Source organism: Lissotriton vulgaris, chromosome 11, assembly GCF_964263255.1.
Source record: "Lissotriton vulgaris chromosome 11, aLisVul1.2, whole genome shotgun sequence".
Classification (NCBI taxonomy): Eukaryota; Metazoa; Chordata; class Amphibia; order Caudata; family Salamandridae; genus Lissotriton; species Lissotriton vulgaris.
The window spans coordinates 225,037,810-225,052,172 of record NC_141699.1 but is presented as its reverse complement, the minus strand read 5'-3'; the positions used below and the strand labels follow the sequence as shown (position 1 = coordinate 225,052,172).

The following is a 14,363-nucleotide window of genomic DNA, read 5'->3' as shown; positions in this document are numbered from 1 at the left end:
GCGGTTAGATTTGATCCCCATTTTCAGACTCATCAATCAGTCACCACCTATTCTGTAGGCAAGCTGTGCCAGAGTTGGCTCAGACATTCATCCTTAGCATCTGTTAAGACGCATTTGTCCAAACTCTCCGACACTGTCGATTTAAACGATTTTGTGAAAGGTCCTGCGGGTGGCGGATCGAAAAGATGGATATATGCTGCTTACAATGAAGTTTGGACATAGTCTTATATTGAAGATGCTTCTAGGCTTAGAGCTATAGATCAAGCTAATTTATAAAAAGTGCTTGCTGTGGTAGACAATAGCATTAACACCCTTTCTTCCCAAATTTACACTTCAGAGAATATTGTGTCATCTGTGGTTGATATTGTACAAGAAGATGTTGCAGTGTTATATCATGGGCAAAATAAATTGCGTGCTGTTATGCAGTTTGCCTGGACTTTGCAGACACTTAAGAATGGTTGTGTTCCATGGGATTACATGAACACAAGATTGTTATTTCTGCCTTTTAATTTGACTTTGAAACAGCAATTTATGTCAATGAAAGATGCCACATTTTCCCTGTTGCATATTGAAAAATTAGAACCATTGCCTTTTTGTGTAGCAGAGGAAAAATTCGGCTGTTTGGCTTATCCACGGGCTAATAACCTTACCGTTCTCTCTTTTCAAATTCGAGAATTGCCTGAAAAACTATGCTATAGGCAGGTTTGAGCCCCTGGGTGAGCATATCTTCATTAAGTTTGGAACATCCCATTCACTTACAGATGTTTAAGGGATGGTAAAGAAGTGTTTGTGAATGGCAAAGATTGCGTCTCTACACCAGATCATTCATTAACATGCAGAAACTTCAGTTGCACGGCTCGTGTAATGTGCTTGCACCAAAGTTAGCGTGTGTTTTGAAAGGCACACCAGTCCCGGCCATAACACCTACATTCACACTGCTTGCTAATGGTAGTTATTTATTATTAAATAATGAAGAGTGTTGTAGGATGCATGCCGGTATTGCTTACATTGTCACCGTTTCCCTATGTGTTACTTGTTGCAAGAATGTGTTGTTCCATCCTCCACATGGCAGGCTTGATGCTTCCATCTGGCCCTCGATTCCGACCTTGAAAGTAGAGTTCAACACGATGAGCAGAATAAGAGCTGTTTTGTCCCAGAAGGAAGTTCCCCTTACATCTGCACCTGAGACATTTGTCATTCACGTTGCAAATACTTGTACAGAAGTAAATGCCTTATTAAACACAGACATGCCCTTGCACTTCAGTGCTTTGTTCCACATAATCTTGAATGCCTCGTCGACTACTGGCTTGGATAATTTTTTTTAAAGTAGTATGCTCTGGCCTTGTTACCTCGTTTCAGACTATATTCGGTGTGATCCCTGCATTTTTTCATTTGATTTTTTTCGAGTGTCTTTGGAGGTTTCCCCTTGCTCCTGGCTTTGGGCGCCGACATTCTGCTTTTATTTTGTTTATTGCAAAATGGATGCACTTTATCTGCCCCTCGACCTGCGTGACCGAATGCTTGAATACTATGGTGTGCTGCCTTTGGCGACTCCAAGTGTAGCGTGCAGCCTGTTTTCCATTGCCTGGATTGTGAATTCGAATGGGTCCTGGATAGTATCTCTGCAACATGGTGTCTCCTGATCTGGATTTTGATCTACTAATGAGTACCTTAGTTGCTCATGAAATAGACTGTTCTATTTCCGGGATTATGGCCTGCGCAGCGGTACATGGGGTTCTAGGCAATTGGAACATTTGGACTGTACCCAATGACTTTCTGGACCGCAGTTATCTTGAAATAAGGTCGAGTTGTCCTCTGATGATGCTAGAGGCTCCGGCAATGGAGGAACATGTATGTTCTTTCCCTTTGCTTAATTGGATGGCATAAATGTTCATGATGAAAACAGCAACTTCTTGTTGGAAGAAGTTGCAACGTTTGGTGCTTACACGTTGTTGGACTGAAGTATTAATTATTTTTGCTTTCTAGACATGTGCTGGACTCATGAATATTTTTTAATTTTTGTCTTACTTTTTCATTACATATCTGAGGTATTATCACACACCATATCCATGTGTGTTTGTATTCACTGATTTGAATAATTTTTGAATTTTTAATCCTAAATTTCAAGTTTGGCAAACTTTCTGAACTTGGTTCTGTCTTCCTCAAACTTGAACCCTGCGTTCTACAATGTTTGCCCTGAGTACTGTGTGTTCCCCGAACATGGGGGGGGGGGGGGCCTTAGTGTGGTTTATGGGCCTCTTTCTGCGTGCATGTTAAGTTAGCGGTTTATACGCCATTTTTCCTTTTTGCTGCTTTTTGCACACAACACTGCTTAGCTGTTTTTGCAGAGTTAGTTTTCACGAAGGTGTATACATGAGAAAAGGATTGTTTTTCGACATATCTAGACATACATTGTGTCCCCGGTCTGTACAGTGAGTGCTAAGCCGCCAAGGATATCATAATGTAAATGTAAATGTATAGGCATTTATATAGCGCACTACTTACCCGGAGGGTCCCAAGGCGCTTCGACCGCTGCGAAACCCTTCCTGGCTTCCCTGAGAGATGGTCCCTTAATGGGTATCTCCAGGGTGAGACCAGGCATCCCCGGCGGTCTGGTGGGGCCGTTAGTGAAGATGAGGCAAGCTAATGCCCAGAGTTGCCGAGTGTGATCGCTGATCAGAGTGGGCACCGAGGCGAGAGAATTATCGAGTCCGCTGACCCTGGTCCAGAAACCTGCCGCGCCGGGAATCGAACCCTGGTCCCGGGCCGTCCTCTGCTCTCGGGTCTGCCGCCTCTAACCAGTGAGCCACACTACTTGCCTACGAGCCTGTTTATCGGCGTGTCCGTGTAACACATTCTAGACACAACAGTTTGGCAGCTGCAAGCCGAGTAGGATTCATAGCACACTTGCCAGAATTGAACACACTTGGAAGATTCCAGGCATGCATAGAGACTAACCGATCCTGATGTAATTTACACTTACTGAGCGGACAGGTAAATGAGGTCCCCCTAAGAAAAGTCCAGAGACCTTCTATAGTTTTACAATACATAGTTTCTAGATAGGGAGGGTGCTTTAAATAGGCCCTTTTATCACCTGTTTGCACTATCATTGCACTATCATTGTAATATGATTCCTCCTTTTGTATTTTATGGAATTGTAACTATGATGTCCGTATTATTATTATCCATCTGTATGCTGATGTTGATTAAAATACTGAGCTTGAGATCGCGTTGTTAAAATAAACATTTTAACCTTACCATTTCTCTATTTTACTCCTGTTGTGGACTAGTATGAACGTATAAAGAAAAGAGTGTTCTCACTTCCCACCATTCCTGAGATGGTTCTAAGTCACATGTTCTGGATTGTCTTATCATTGGTTTCTTTGCTATAGAACGAAGAGTTAATCTGACAATGATTGCTAGTCTGGTAGGGGATTTTGGGTACTAAGGTGAGTTTTGGCACACCCTCGTTTACTGAGGTCCTAAGTCTCTGTGCACAGTTCTGTGTTTGCGCAGTAATAATGTGGTTACCAATGAGCTGCATTCGAAAGAATCTCTGAAAGTAGAACCACATTTTATGTTACTCTAGATTCCACATTACATTGTGGAATGTTTTAGTTATTATTCTCTCTGTTTTACAGGTAATATCAAGGAAGGTGTGGTATTACTAAACGAAGCTATCGTGCAGTTCAATAATGTATACGGGGCTGTACATCCTGAAATCTCGATGTGTTTACGCCTTCTTGCCAAACTACAGTATATTTTGGGTGATGTATCAGCGGTAAGATGGATTTTATCTTTGTAATTGTACAATTACATGAAAAGCCTCTGTTATTTTTGAGGGTGTTGAAAGATGTTTCTGATATTAACACAAATACGATCTGTAGACCTGCCATCTGTACTTGCAAACAATTGCAATGTCATCAAATGTATGAAACTGTTTATATATGAATCCAAAGTTCTTTTGAATGCGCATAGAGCAAAGTAATATGAATGCATATAAACACAAAATAATATCATCTGCCACCTACATTACCATTATAACATACTCAGCATTTTATGACTATCACGCTATGATATAAGGGTTGAGGGTTGCTCTGGTCCATGAATTTACACTCTGAGAAAGTGAACGAATTTCAAAGAGCCTTAAGCTAACACATCTACATGGTATTATGTTGTCTGATGCCATCAACAGCATACTAATATGCTTCATAGACTCCTGCTGATGCTTTTTTTAAATGTAAATGCAGTAGCAAACACCTGACCCTTTTTGTTACTCTACCACTTTAGTGGACCACTTTGCTATCATTACTTTCTGTTATAAATACTTAGCAAAATAATTGATTAGAAAAGTTGCTTATTTCCAACTGCATATTTGCATTTCCTTTCTCAGTTTCAACTACCAGCTCCCGTTTTTTACCTTAATTTGTACCATATTTGGAATCATGCTTTAAAATGCATAAACTAAATTATATTAGTTTAAATTCTGCACATAGACACAGTTTGGCTGCAGTGATAATGATAACCAGTTTAGCTGAAGTACAGCTTAGAATAGATGCCTGGAATACTTTGTGAATCAAGGGCTACAATGGTGGGCCTGACCATTCGTGAGAATGTTTTAACTTATATTTTCATTGGGAAGTCTCTTTTTAGGGCATATCTAATCTTACCAAATGACTCATTTTGTCATGTACTCTTCCAATTTCTGCCATTCTTTTCAAGCCTCCCACTCATTAGTGATTTTCCATCATGGGAGGTTAGAGCAGTAGATATATATGTACTGAGTAAGAATAGCTTCACCCATATTACATATTTACCATAAATACACTAGGGCCGCCACGACTGTCTATGGACATTTGGCCCCAAGGAACAATATTATGGGGGTCATTAGGATGGAGGATTTTCCGCATCCTCCGGGCCGGCGGTGGCTTCCGCCGGCCCGGAGGATGCGGAAAATCCTCTGCGGACCCACCAGGACCCACCGCCACATTAGGATGGCTGGTGGGTCATGGTTTAGGTCCGCAGCTTTTCCGCCGCGGCTGGCTTACAACCGCGGCGGAAAAGCACTAAAATGGTGAAGGTGTCTCTTAGACACCTTCAGCCAGATTAGGATGTGCATGGAAACATGCTTTTCCGCGGCGGCTTTTCCGCCGTGGAAAAACATGTGTAACTGCACTGCAGGGGCCCATTGCGGGCCCCCTAGGTGTAGTGGGGGGTGGGGGGTGCACATGGGGGGGTACCTATGGTACCCCCCTGCATTTGCGTGCACAATGCAGCAGGCACCGCGCGGTGCCTGCCGCTTTGTGCACGCAAATGCTGTGCATGCATTTTTAACATTGCTGCGGGTGCAGCTTGAAGCTCCACCCGCAGCAATGTTAAAAATAGAGGATGTGACCGCCACCCTGGCGGTCACATCCTAATCTGCACAGAGGGAACGCCGCAGCCCATGCGGACGTTCCCTCATGCTCTGGGGTCGCGGACGGACTCAAGTCCGTCCGCGATCCTAATGACCCCCTATGTGTGCATTGGGTGTTGGCCTATGGGTCTGCCACATGAACCATCTTTATCCACTTTAAATCTACCTAAGAAGGAGATTGGCCATGTTATATGCCCTGCTGTATCAGTTGAACCGTGTGTGACTGCAAAGAATAGTGGCGGCAGTAACCAGGGCTGACTCACCAAAGTGTGTGACTGCAAGAACTATAGTGAAAATTTGTTAGTTGGTAGCATGATCAACCACAGAGCTGAGGAGAAGAGAGTATGCACCTAGGGCAGAGAAAATTAAAGCATCACATTCATTGTTGTGTGGGTGTGTGACATTGTGTTGTTCCCTATTAAACAGTGTTGATCCCTTAAAGCTACTTCTAGTGTCAAGGACTGCTAAATATGTATGCTGCCCCCATCATAAGAGTATTATCTCTGATGTAATTGTGCCCGCTTATGGTATAATAGTGCTATAGCCATAATATTTTTATCCTTGACTATGTTGGGCATACAAGTCTAGTAATTACATACTTGCTACCATTGTTGACATATTAAGAGCATGACTGTCCTGTTTCTAGCCATTCCTGACAGAGTTGCAACTGCTTCTCCCATAATAATGGCCATAACTGATATATGTTGGGCATCCAGCTGTGGCACAGTGGTAGCCCTGGTTTAATGGTGGGCATTATTAGCATAACATAGGCATTCTTAGTGTTATGCTAAGCAAGCATGGCCTATGATTCCAATAATTGGGTATTTGAAGCAGGATTTGTCCATGAGAGCCAATTTTACATGACAGTACTCAATGGAAACAAACAGCTGATGTTTAGGGACTGTGTATTTTCTAACAATGAAAACTGATTTGATTTTTAATGGAAAAAATTATACTTTTTTAGAAAAGGTTTTTCTTCTTCAAAATTGAGTTTGATTGCTTGAAGTGGGAAGTGGTTTTGATAGAAAAATATGTGTATTTTCAAAAACCAATATGATAATGAAGACAAAATATTGCACTCCTAAAACACATTTAAAGTTGTTAGCTGAATGATAATTCAATTTCTGTTGGGGAGACTTACTGCTCTGATAATACCCTTTGTGGCACACAGCAAGTGATGATTGAATGTTACTTGATTACAAGCATTTAATATTGATAAACGTTTTCCTAGCATTCTGCTTCACCTAGAATGTTTGGGTGGTTACTATGATAATTGTGCTTAGGGCGATCATAGTGTGTCAATACATATCATCAGCATTTTACAGTGATAAAATATGCTAGTAGCTCGACAGGACTTTCCTTGAGTAGAATTAGCTCTCACTATAGAAAATGTTGGAGACCCCTGGCATAGACTTATGTAGCACTGCTTTATTTTGAATACCTTTGTATTATTGGACTGGTGGCTGCTATGGGGCAGTAATATTAATAGTGCAGACTCATCCCCAATGCATGCTCTATGCACATTGTTGTCTACATTGTGCATTTTATAAATTAGTCTGTTTCTTGCTTTCGCACATTCTTCTTCATCTGTTTATCTTCTTCATCTTCCTTTCAACGTCATGCTGTATCCTAATTTCCCTCCTTCCTTCTGCTGATTTAGTCCTGCTTCTAAATTTACCAAACGCCCAATGTGTTAATGTTTAAATCAATAATTTTTTTTGCTGCAGGCCCTGGAAACTCAGCAGAAAGCAGTAATAATGACTGAACGAACCCTGGGCTACGACCATCAAAGTGCCATACAGGACTACGTATGTAAATATGTGAAACATTAAAGTTCTATTGCTATTCCTGGTTGGGAGTAATCACTTGCTTGTTCAAATATGCTACTGATATTGTAAAGCAAACACATTCTTACTTTTCTGTGCAAGTGAATATTTGCAGCAGTCAATACATTTTGGTATGACAACCATTCATGGTTTTATTAACCTTATGTTTAGTACATGATGCATGTTTTTGTTGGTATTTTTGATTTCTGAGCAATTTATGTACTCAAATAGAGAGCTGCTATCCAGTTCCCAGTGATTTATTCTAAGGCATTTCGCTATCTTTCATTGCGGACAGAAGTGATTAATGTATCGCTTTATGAACATGGTGCAAACACACACCTCATAGATCTTGTAGAAACAAAGGCTTTGCAGCATGAATCTTCTGGATTCACATGCTGTGCATTATTCTACCATCTAGTGGTTCGGTCTGAAATTCTCCTGTTGTATACTAGTCCTTTCTTGTTCTCCTCCTTTTTTTAATGTTTGCTTGTTGGGCATCAACAGTCTTCACCATTTGGACAACCTCCTCAGAAGACTCCACATGTGGTCACCATCTTCAGATTCCTTTCCCCCATTGGGTCTGGAAGCATTGTTGAAGCTCTCCAATCACACAAGGGAAGAAGAGGAATGAAAACAGGATTTAGTCAAGGAAAACAGAGAAGGTAATCAGAATAACATATGGTAATGAGACATTTACCCAGAGATTCAACTGAATTATGCTGAACAAGCATTGAAGTAAGTTAAACTTGTGTTGAGCGAAGGATGGAGAATGCATGAACAGGGGGCTCCCTAATCCACATGAGATGGGGAACACACCTTTCCGTTTCTGCCTGGAGTGCCACCATATGTTCACCCAGAGGGACAACCACCAGGTGTGCAACCTCTGCTTGCCATGAGACCACAAGACTGACACTTGCGAAGCTTGTGCAGAGTTCAAACTAAAATTGCTGAAGGCACGAGAAAAACAAAGGCAAGCACACTATGCCTTGCAGATGCAGAAGGACACAACTTTACTCGGAGATCTCAAACTATCTAATGAGGAAGAGGATAACATCACAGAGAAGCAGAAGAGAGGACTATGGCACCGAAAGAGTTATCATCCATGTCAAAAAAGGAACACAAAGAGACTAAAGGAGAAGGGTGTACAGGTAACAGCAAAAAAGATGGGAGCGGTAAAGCCGAAAGCTTTGGACTCTAGACGACATAAGACTGCCTCTGCACCAAAAACCTCTCTGACTGAAGGCAAGTTGAGGTAAAATGAATCCCTCACAAAGGATACCATAGGTGGAAGAGCCTAGTAGAAGACATTGCGTCGAAAGACTATCAAGGTTGAGAAAAAAACAAGAAGACAGCAGCTCAGTAAGCAGCAGCCAAAATGTATACACCTCAAAAGAGAGCGGTGACTACAATCAACATCTAAGAAGACGCCATCAAAATTGAGCACAATAAAAGACAGCCCAAAGTCGAAATTGCTTTAATTTAAAAAAAAAAGAAGGAATTAAATCTTCCCTCAAGGGATTCCAAATACCATCAAAACCTTCAACGGAAACCTCGCAGGAGGAGACAGACTAGGGTGGATGGAACTCCCTTTTAACACCAGAGCCACCAGAGGAGGAGGAGGACCCAGAGGTGCAGGGCCTGTACTGGGACATGAGGGATCAGAAGGCATCAAAACAGAGGCAATACCTTGAGGCAAATTCACCCAACGAAGCCGTAGACATCTATCTATTGAGGCCATTGCACCCAGATGATATTATCATGTAGAACCAGCTGATTAAGAAGGCAGAAGAGCGGAATAGGGTCCAGCTGGATGAAGAGAAGTCACATACATGCTTCCTGCTAAAGACATTATTACTCTCACAAAACAAAAGTCATTCCTTCCGATGCTCCTGAGCATCGTGGATCAGGGGAGAGAGGCGTTTAAAGAGCCAGCAACTTGCAGAAAAATGTTAGGTTGAGAAAAGTCACAAACATTCCTATAAGGACACAGCATACATTCAGGATAATGTAGTGGCAGACTCTATCAACGTAGCTACCACCATGAAAAGAGCTAAGACACCAACCACTTCTAGTCCACCTACGGATAGAAAAAGTAAAAGGACTGAAATGGAGGGAAGACGATTCAAGAGAGGAGCAGAAACACAGCAATGCATAGCAAACTCCATCCCCCGGCTTAAAACGTATGCCCATCAGAACTGGGAGGAGATGGCAAAGCTAATTAAATGCCTGCCAGAACAATATCAGAAGAGTGCAGGCGCCCTCGCAGAAGAAGGGAAGAGCATAACCAACACATCCTTAGAATCAGGTCTAGACGCCGCAGACATAGCAGGAAATGAGGTGGTGGAGCAAGGTGAATGTAACAGCAGGAAGACTATGACGCCGGTTCCAAAACTGACCATCATCACGGACGCCTAACATATGGGATGGGGAGCTCATAGTAAGAAACTCAACATCAGAGGGATATGGAAACCACAGGAATCAGTACAACACATACATCTATTGGAGTTAAGGACAGTGTTCCTAGCCTTAAAAGCCTTTCAGAATCTATTGTGGAACAAATCAATACAAATTCAAACAATACAACAATGATGTTCTATCTCAACAAGCAAGGGGGAACAAAATCCTTCCCCCTCTCAAGACTAGCACAGGAGATGTGGAGATGGGCCATCCAGAGACAAAAAACCATAACTGTGATACATCTACCAGGAGAAGACAACGCAGAAACAGACAAACTTGAGGAATCAGATGGTGATAGAGAAGGTGGTCAAAAGGTGGGGGACTCCAGAAATAGACTTGTTCGCAACACCAGAAAATGCAAAATGCCATTACTTTGAATCCAGACTTCCACATCATCACTCCCTAGGGAATGCACTGTCTATAGACAGGTCGGGGAAATTTGCATATGCTTATCCCCCAATCCCACTACTCTCAATGGTGATAAGCAAATGCAGGTGGTTGTGGATGACACTCCTACTCATAGCTCTCCAGTGGGCAAGGAAAACCTGGTACTCAGATCTGATAGAGATGGCACACAACATACAGAAACAGCCAGTATTTCTATGGTATCAAACCCCATATACCAGAGAGCCCCGGGGCTCTTTTGGGGCGGTTTGGCTTTACACACACCTACCATGCTGCTTTCACTAGGGGCTCCCGCACATGGTTGGACCCACGCGGGAGGTTCATTGTGATCTATAGGACACTCTATGGCGAGCCCATCATTTTAGGCAGTGTATATGCCCCTCCCCCTCTCTCATGGTCCTTAGTAGAAAAACTGACAATGTTCTGGACTGACCTGCCATCGGTGTTAACCATAGTAGTGGGGCACTGGAATGATGTTATGTCCCTGATGCAGGATAGATGGAGTGCTACATCCCCAGTTGCAGAAGGCCCAGACACCAAATTACTCCGCCTGGTCCAAGGCTTGTGGGGGGCCGATACATGGAGGACCTTACATCCTGACACACATGCCTACATCTATTTTTCTAGGCCGCATCATTCCTTTTCCTCTTTGGATTACATTTTTCTCACGGCGGCACACACGCATAGACTGGCCGAGGCTGTGATCCTTCCCAGGGGGCTCTCTGACCATTCTCCGGTGTCCATTAAGAGATGAGAAATATAGGGCGCTATGCAAACAACTTTAGAGGACTATCTAATACTTAACACAGGATCAGTGGAGTCGCTGGCCACCCTGTGGGTGGCTATGAAACCCACTCTTAGGGGAGCAGATATTGCCTTCTGTACTGCTCTACGCACACAGCGACATGAAAAGTTGCTCAGAATTGAGGCTCTGCTCCTTGATTTGGAGCGCAAGTGTACAACTGGTGACAATGCAGCAGACATACACTAGCGAGCTCCTCAATGAAGCCTGCCTTTGTTGACTTGCCACTCGTAATCGGATCTACAAGTGGGGGACGAGTCCAGCGCTTTGTTGCACCGCCTGTACCAGCAGACGCTACGCCCTCAGATGCTCCTGAGTATAAGTGGCCCTGATAAGACTGCACTTACAGACCCGATCGCCATCTCCGATAGCTTTGCCTCATTTTTCGCTGACCTCTATTCCCCCTGGGAGGTATTAATGGTGACCCTTATAAGGAAGTTTATCGATGACTTCCTTCCCCGCGCTCTGTCAGACCCAGCACGTGAGATGCTGGAACACTCCCCTGTCAGTAGATGAACTTCTGCCTGCACAATTGGATATGCGAGTGGATAAGGCCCCTAGCCCGAACGGCTACCTCTGCAAGTTCTTTCAAAAATATCACCCACAACTCTTAAAACTGTACTTAGCTGCCCTGGAGGCTTCCTGGGAGCATGGAAGCCTTCCGCAAGACAGGCAACATGCTGAGATCATTGTGTTTTTGAAGCCAAGCCGCCAACCGGACCACTTCTCTTCCTATCGCCTGATTTCCTTACTCAATGTGGAAGCTAAGCTTCTGGCCAAGGTGATTGCCAACTGTCTAGTCCCATATATCGCAGAGTTGGTACATCCTGACCAGGCAGGATTTGTGCTGCATTGTGCTACACAACACAATATTAGATGTGCCAATAATGCTATTGCTGCAGTTGTTAACTTGGCACTCCTGCTGCTCTCCGTCTGCAGACACAAAAAAAGGGCTTCGATTCTCGTAGTTGGACCCATCTATTTGCTCTGCTAGCTCACCTGAACTAGGCCCCCGGTTGCTTAGCCTTATTCGCCTGCTATATGGATATAACTGCCTCAGTCTGTGTGGCTGATTCGGTCTCCAAACGCTTTGTTGTCGGGCAGGGACACACCAGGGATGCCCGCTCTCCCCCTTCCTTTTTGCTCTAGCTATTGAACCGCTCGAGGCTTGGGTACGGAGAGATGCGCAATTGAGCGGTTTTGAGTGGGCACCAGGCATCTCCGGCCGCATAGCACTCTATGCAGACGATGTGCTGTTCTTTCTCACTGATCTCAACTGCATTATGCAGATTTTTGGCCAAACCTCTGGCCTTTATATGAACCAGGGGAAATCCTTTTTGTGGCTTCTGCAGGGTGGAGATCGGCTGGGTGACTGGTCAGCGGATGTGGTTGTGGCTCCAGATGGCTTTAAGTATTTGGGCGTGCGTCTCTCTTTGTTTCAGGCCTTGCTTGGTGTAAGAACCTTGCCCCCTTTTAGATGCAGGGGGGGACCAGACACATGTGTGGTCCCACCTACCTCCATCTCTTTTTGGTAGATCCGCTATTTTTAAAATTATTTCTCTTCCTTGTCTCCTTTATCAGCTACAGAATCATCCCTATCCTATAAAACCTACATGGTTTCGCCAACTGAATGTTATTCTTGCCCGGTTCTTATGGGGGGCAGGGGTGCGTCGCTGGTGGCTTTGAGGACTTGTTTCCAATCTACATACACCACTGGAATAGCCGCGCCGGATGTTCAGGCGTATTATATGGCCTCCCATTTACTTGTTCTCAATGATTGCTGGTATAGCAATATTGGGGACCCGGCATATGTGGTGGAGCGCTGGCTCCTGGGAGACAATGTTTTTCACAGGGTTCTCTATTCCGTAGCACTGCGTTGTGAGCTACCACCTGCCACAGCCACAGTCTTTATGATCTGGAAGTTGGCGCTCCGTCAGATGGGTTGGTGGGGAAGACTTACTAGGGAAACTCCGCTGTGGAACAACGGGCAATTGCCTCAGCTATTACACCTGCCTGACTTCCGGGGCAGGGAGGCAATTGGGATAGATATGGTGGGGGCCGCTATACATGGATGTACTCTCAAGTCATTCTCAGATATCCAAGCATACTACGATATGCCCCGCTCACAATTTTACCGCTATCTCCAGTTCCAGCACGCCTTTACTCCATACATATCTCCATTAACGAAGATTCCTGAATTTAACCCCATTGAGGCTAAGATTTTTATGAGAGACTTAGGCGATCGAAAAATCACAAAAATATATCCCACACTTATTAACAACATCCCCACCACACTCCATAAAAGCAGAGAGGCATAGCAGCAAGATCTCGGCCCCTTGGATGAGGATGACTGGGTGGAGGCTCTGGAGTCCGCAATTGCGGCTCGCTTGCGCCTCACCCAGTTTAAATACTTACACGGAGCATACTACAACAGACACAGGCTATGGCGCACAAGGCTCATGGCATCCCCACACTGCCTGCCCTACAAATCTGGGGGGGGGGGGCATTCCTACATTTCGTGGGGGCATACCTAGCACTGTCAAAATTCTGGATGGGGGTTTTCACATGTCTATCTGAGGTTCTTGGATGGGTTCTTGCTTCCTCACCGAGACTGGCTATTTTACACATTACAGAGGACATAGGCAGGAATAGATATAAGCGCCACCTCCTCTTTCTGGGCCTAACACTGGTCAAGAAGGATATCGCCCGAGCCTGTATGGATGAATCTTCGCTGTTGCTTGGTGAATGGAAGAAGGGCCTAGATTTTTGTATGGGCTTAGAACTCCCGGTTTTTTTAGGCCAGGGGATGTCCCCATAAGTATTACAAAATTTGGAAGCGGTGGGCTGATTACAGGGGATTGTATCTGGAGCCTCCTCCCCCCCAACCCCATGTTGGTGATCCTGTATCATGATATTGGTTAGTAGGCATACTTTTTGATTTTGCAATCGATTTTATTATGGATGGTAAAATCTTTCTCTTCACTTAGAATCAATATGTTTGTTGAGGGGAAACAAAGTGGCGCAGTTGGTTTTTTCTTCTTTATTTTCTCTTTTATTGTCAGGTTTTCTTGTAATGTATCACCTATGGAATCCATCCTTTATTATTATTGGAAATGTTGATTCATATATTTGCTATCATGTATGTGTGCGTTAGGTGCCCTATGGGACACCTGTATTATATTGGATGTCACCAATAAAAAATAAAATAAATATATATATATTTATTTTATTTTTTATTGGTGACATAATATAAACAGCAAGTACCAGAATGCTTTGTCACAGCCAGCATGGGCGGGACTTGAACATTCCAATAAAAAACGTGCATGAAATCAAGCCACTGTTTCTCCGTTTGTCAGCCAGTGAACAAGGGCGCATAGACGCTTGAAACGCGTATGGCAGCAGAAGGGAATTTTATGTAACAGGCTGCAAGGCTGCTACCGGTGGTACGTGTGCTGTA

The 14,363-nt window shown here is 43.8% G+C and overlaps 1 protein-coding gene across 1 annotated transcript in view; it reads left to right on the top strand.

Moving 5' to 3' along the window:
* Positions 1–14,363, top strand: part of LOC147679559 (clustered mitochondria protein homolog) — a 249,240-nt gene that overhangs the window by 184,806 nt on the left and 50,071 nt on the right. Inside the window, exons 19-20 of the mRNA XM_086943140.1 lie at positions 3,642–3,781; positions 7,144–7,224. Of these exons, the coding sequence (XP_086799266.1) occupies positions 3,642–3,781; positions 7,144–7,224 (221 nt within the window). The remainder of the gene's footprint in view (positions 1–3,641; positions 3,782–7,143; positions 7,225–14,363) is intronic.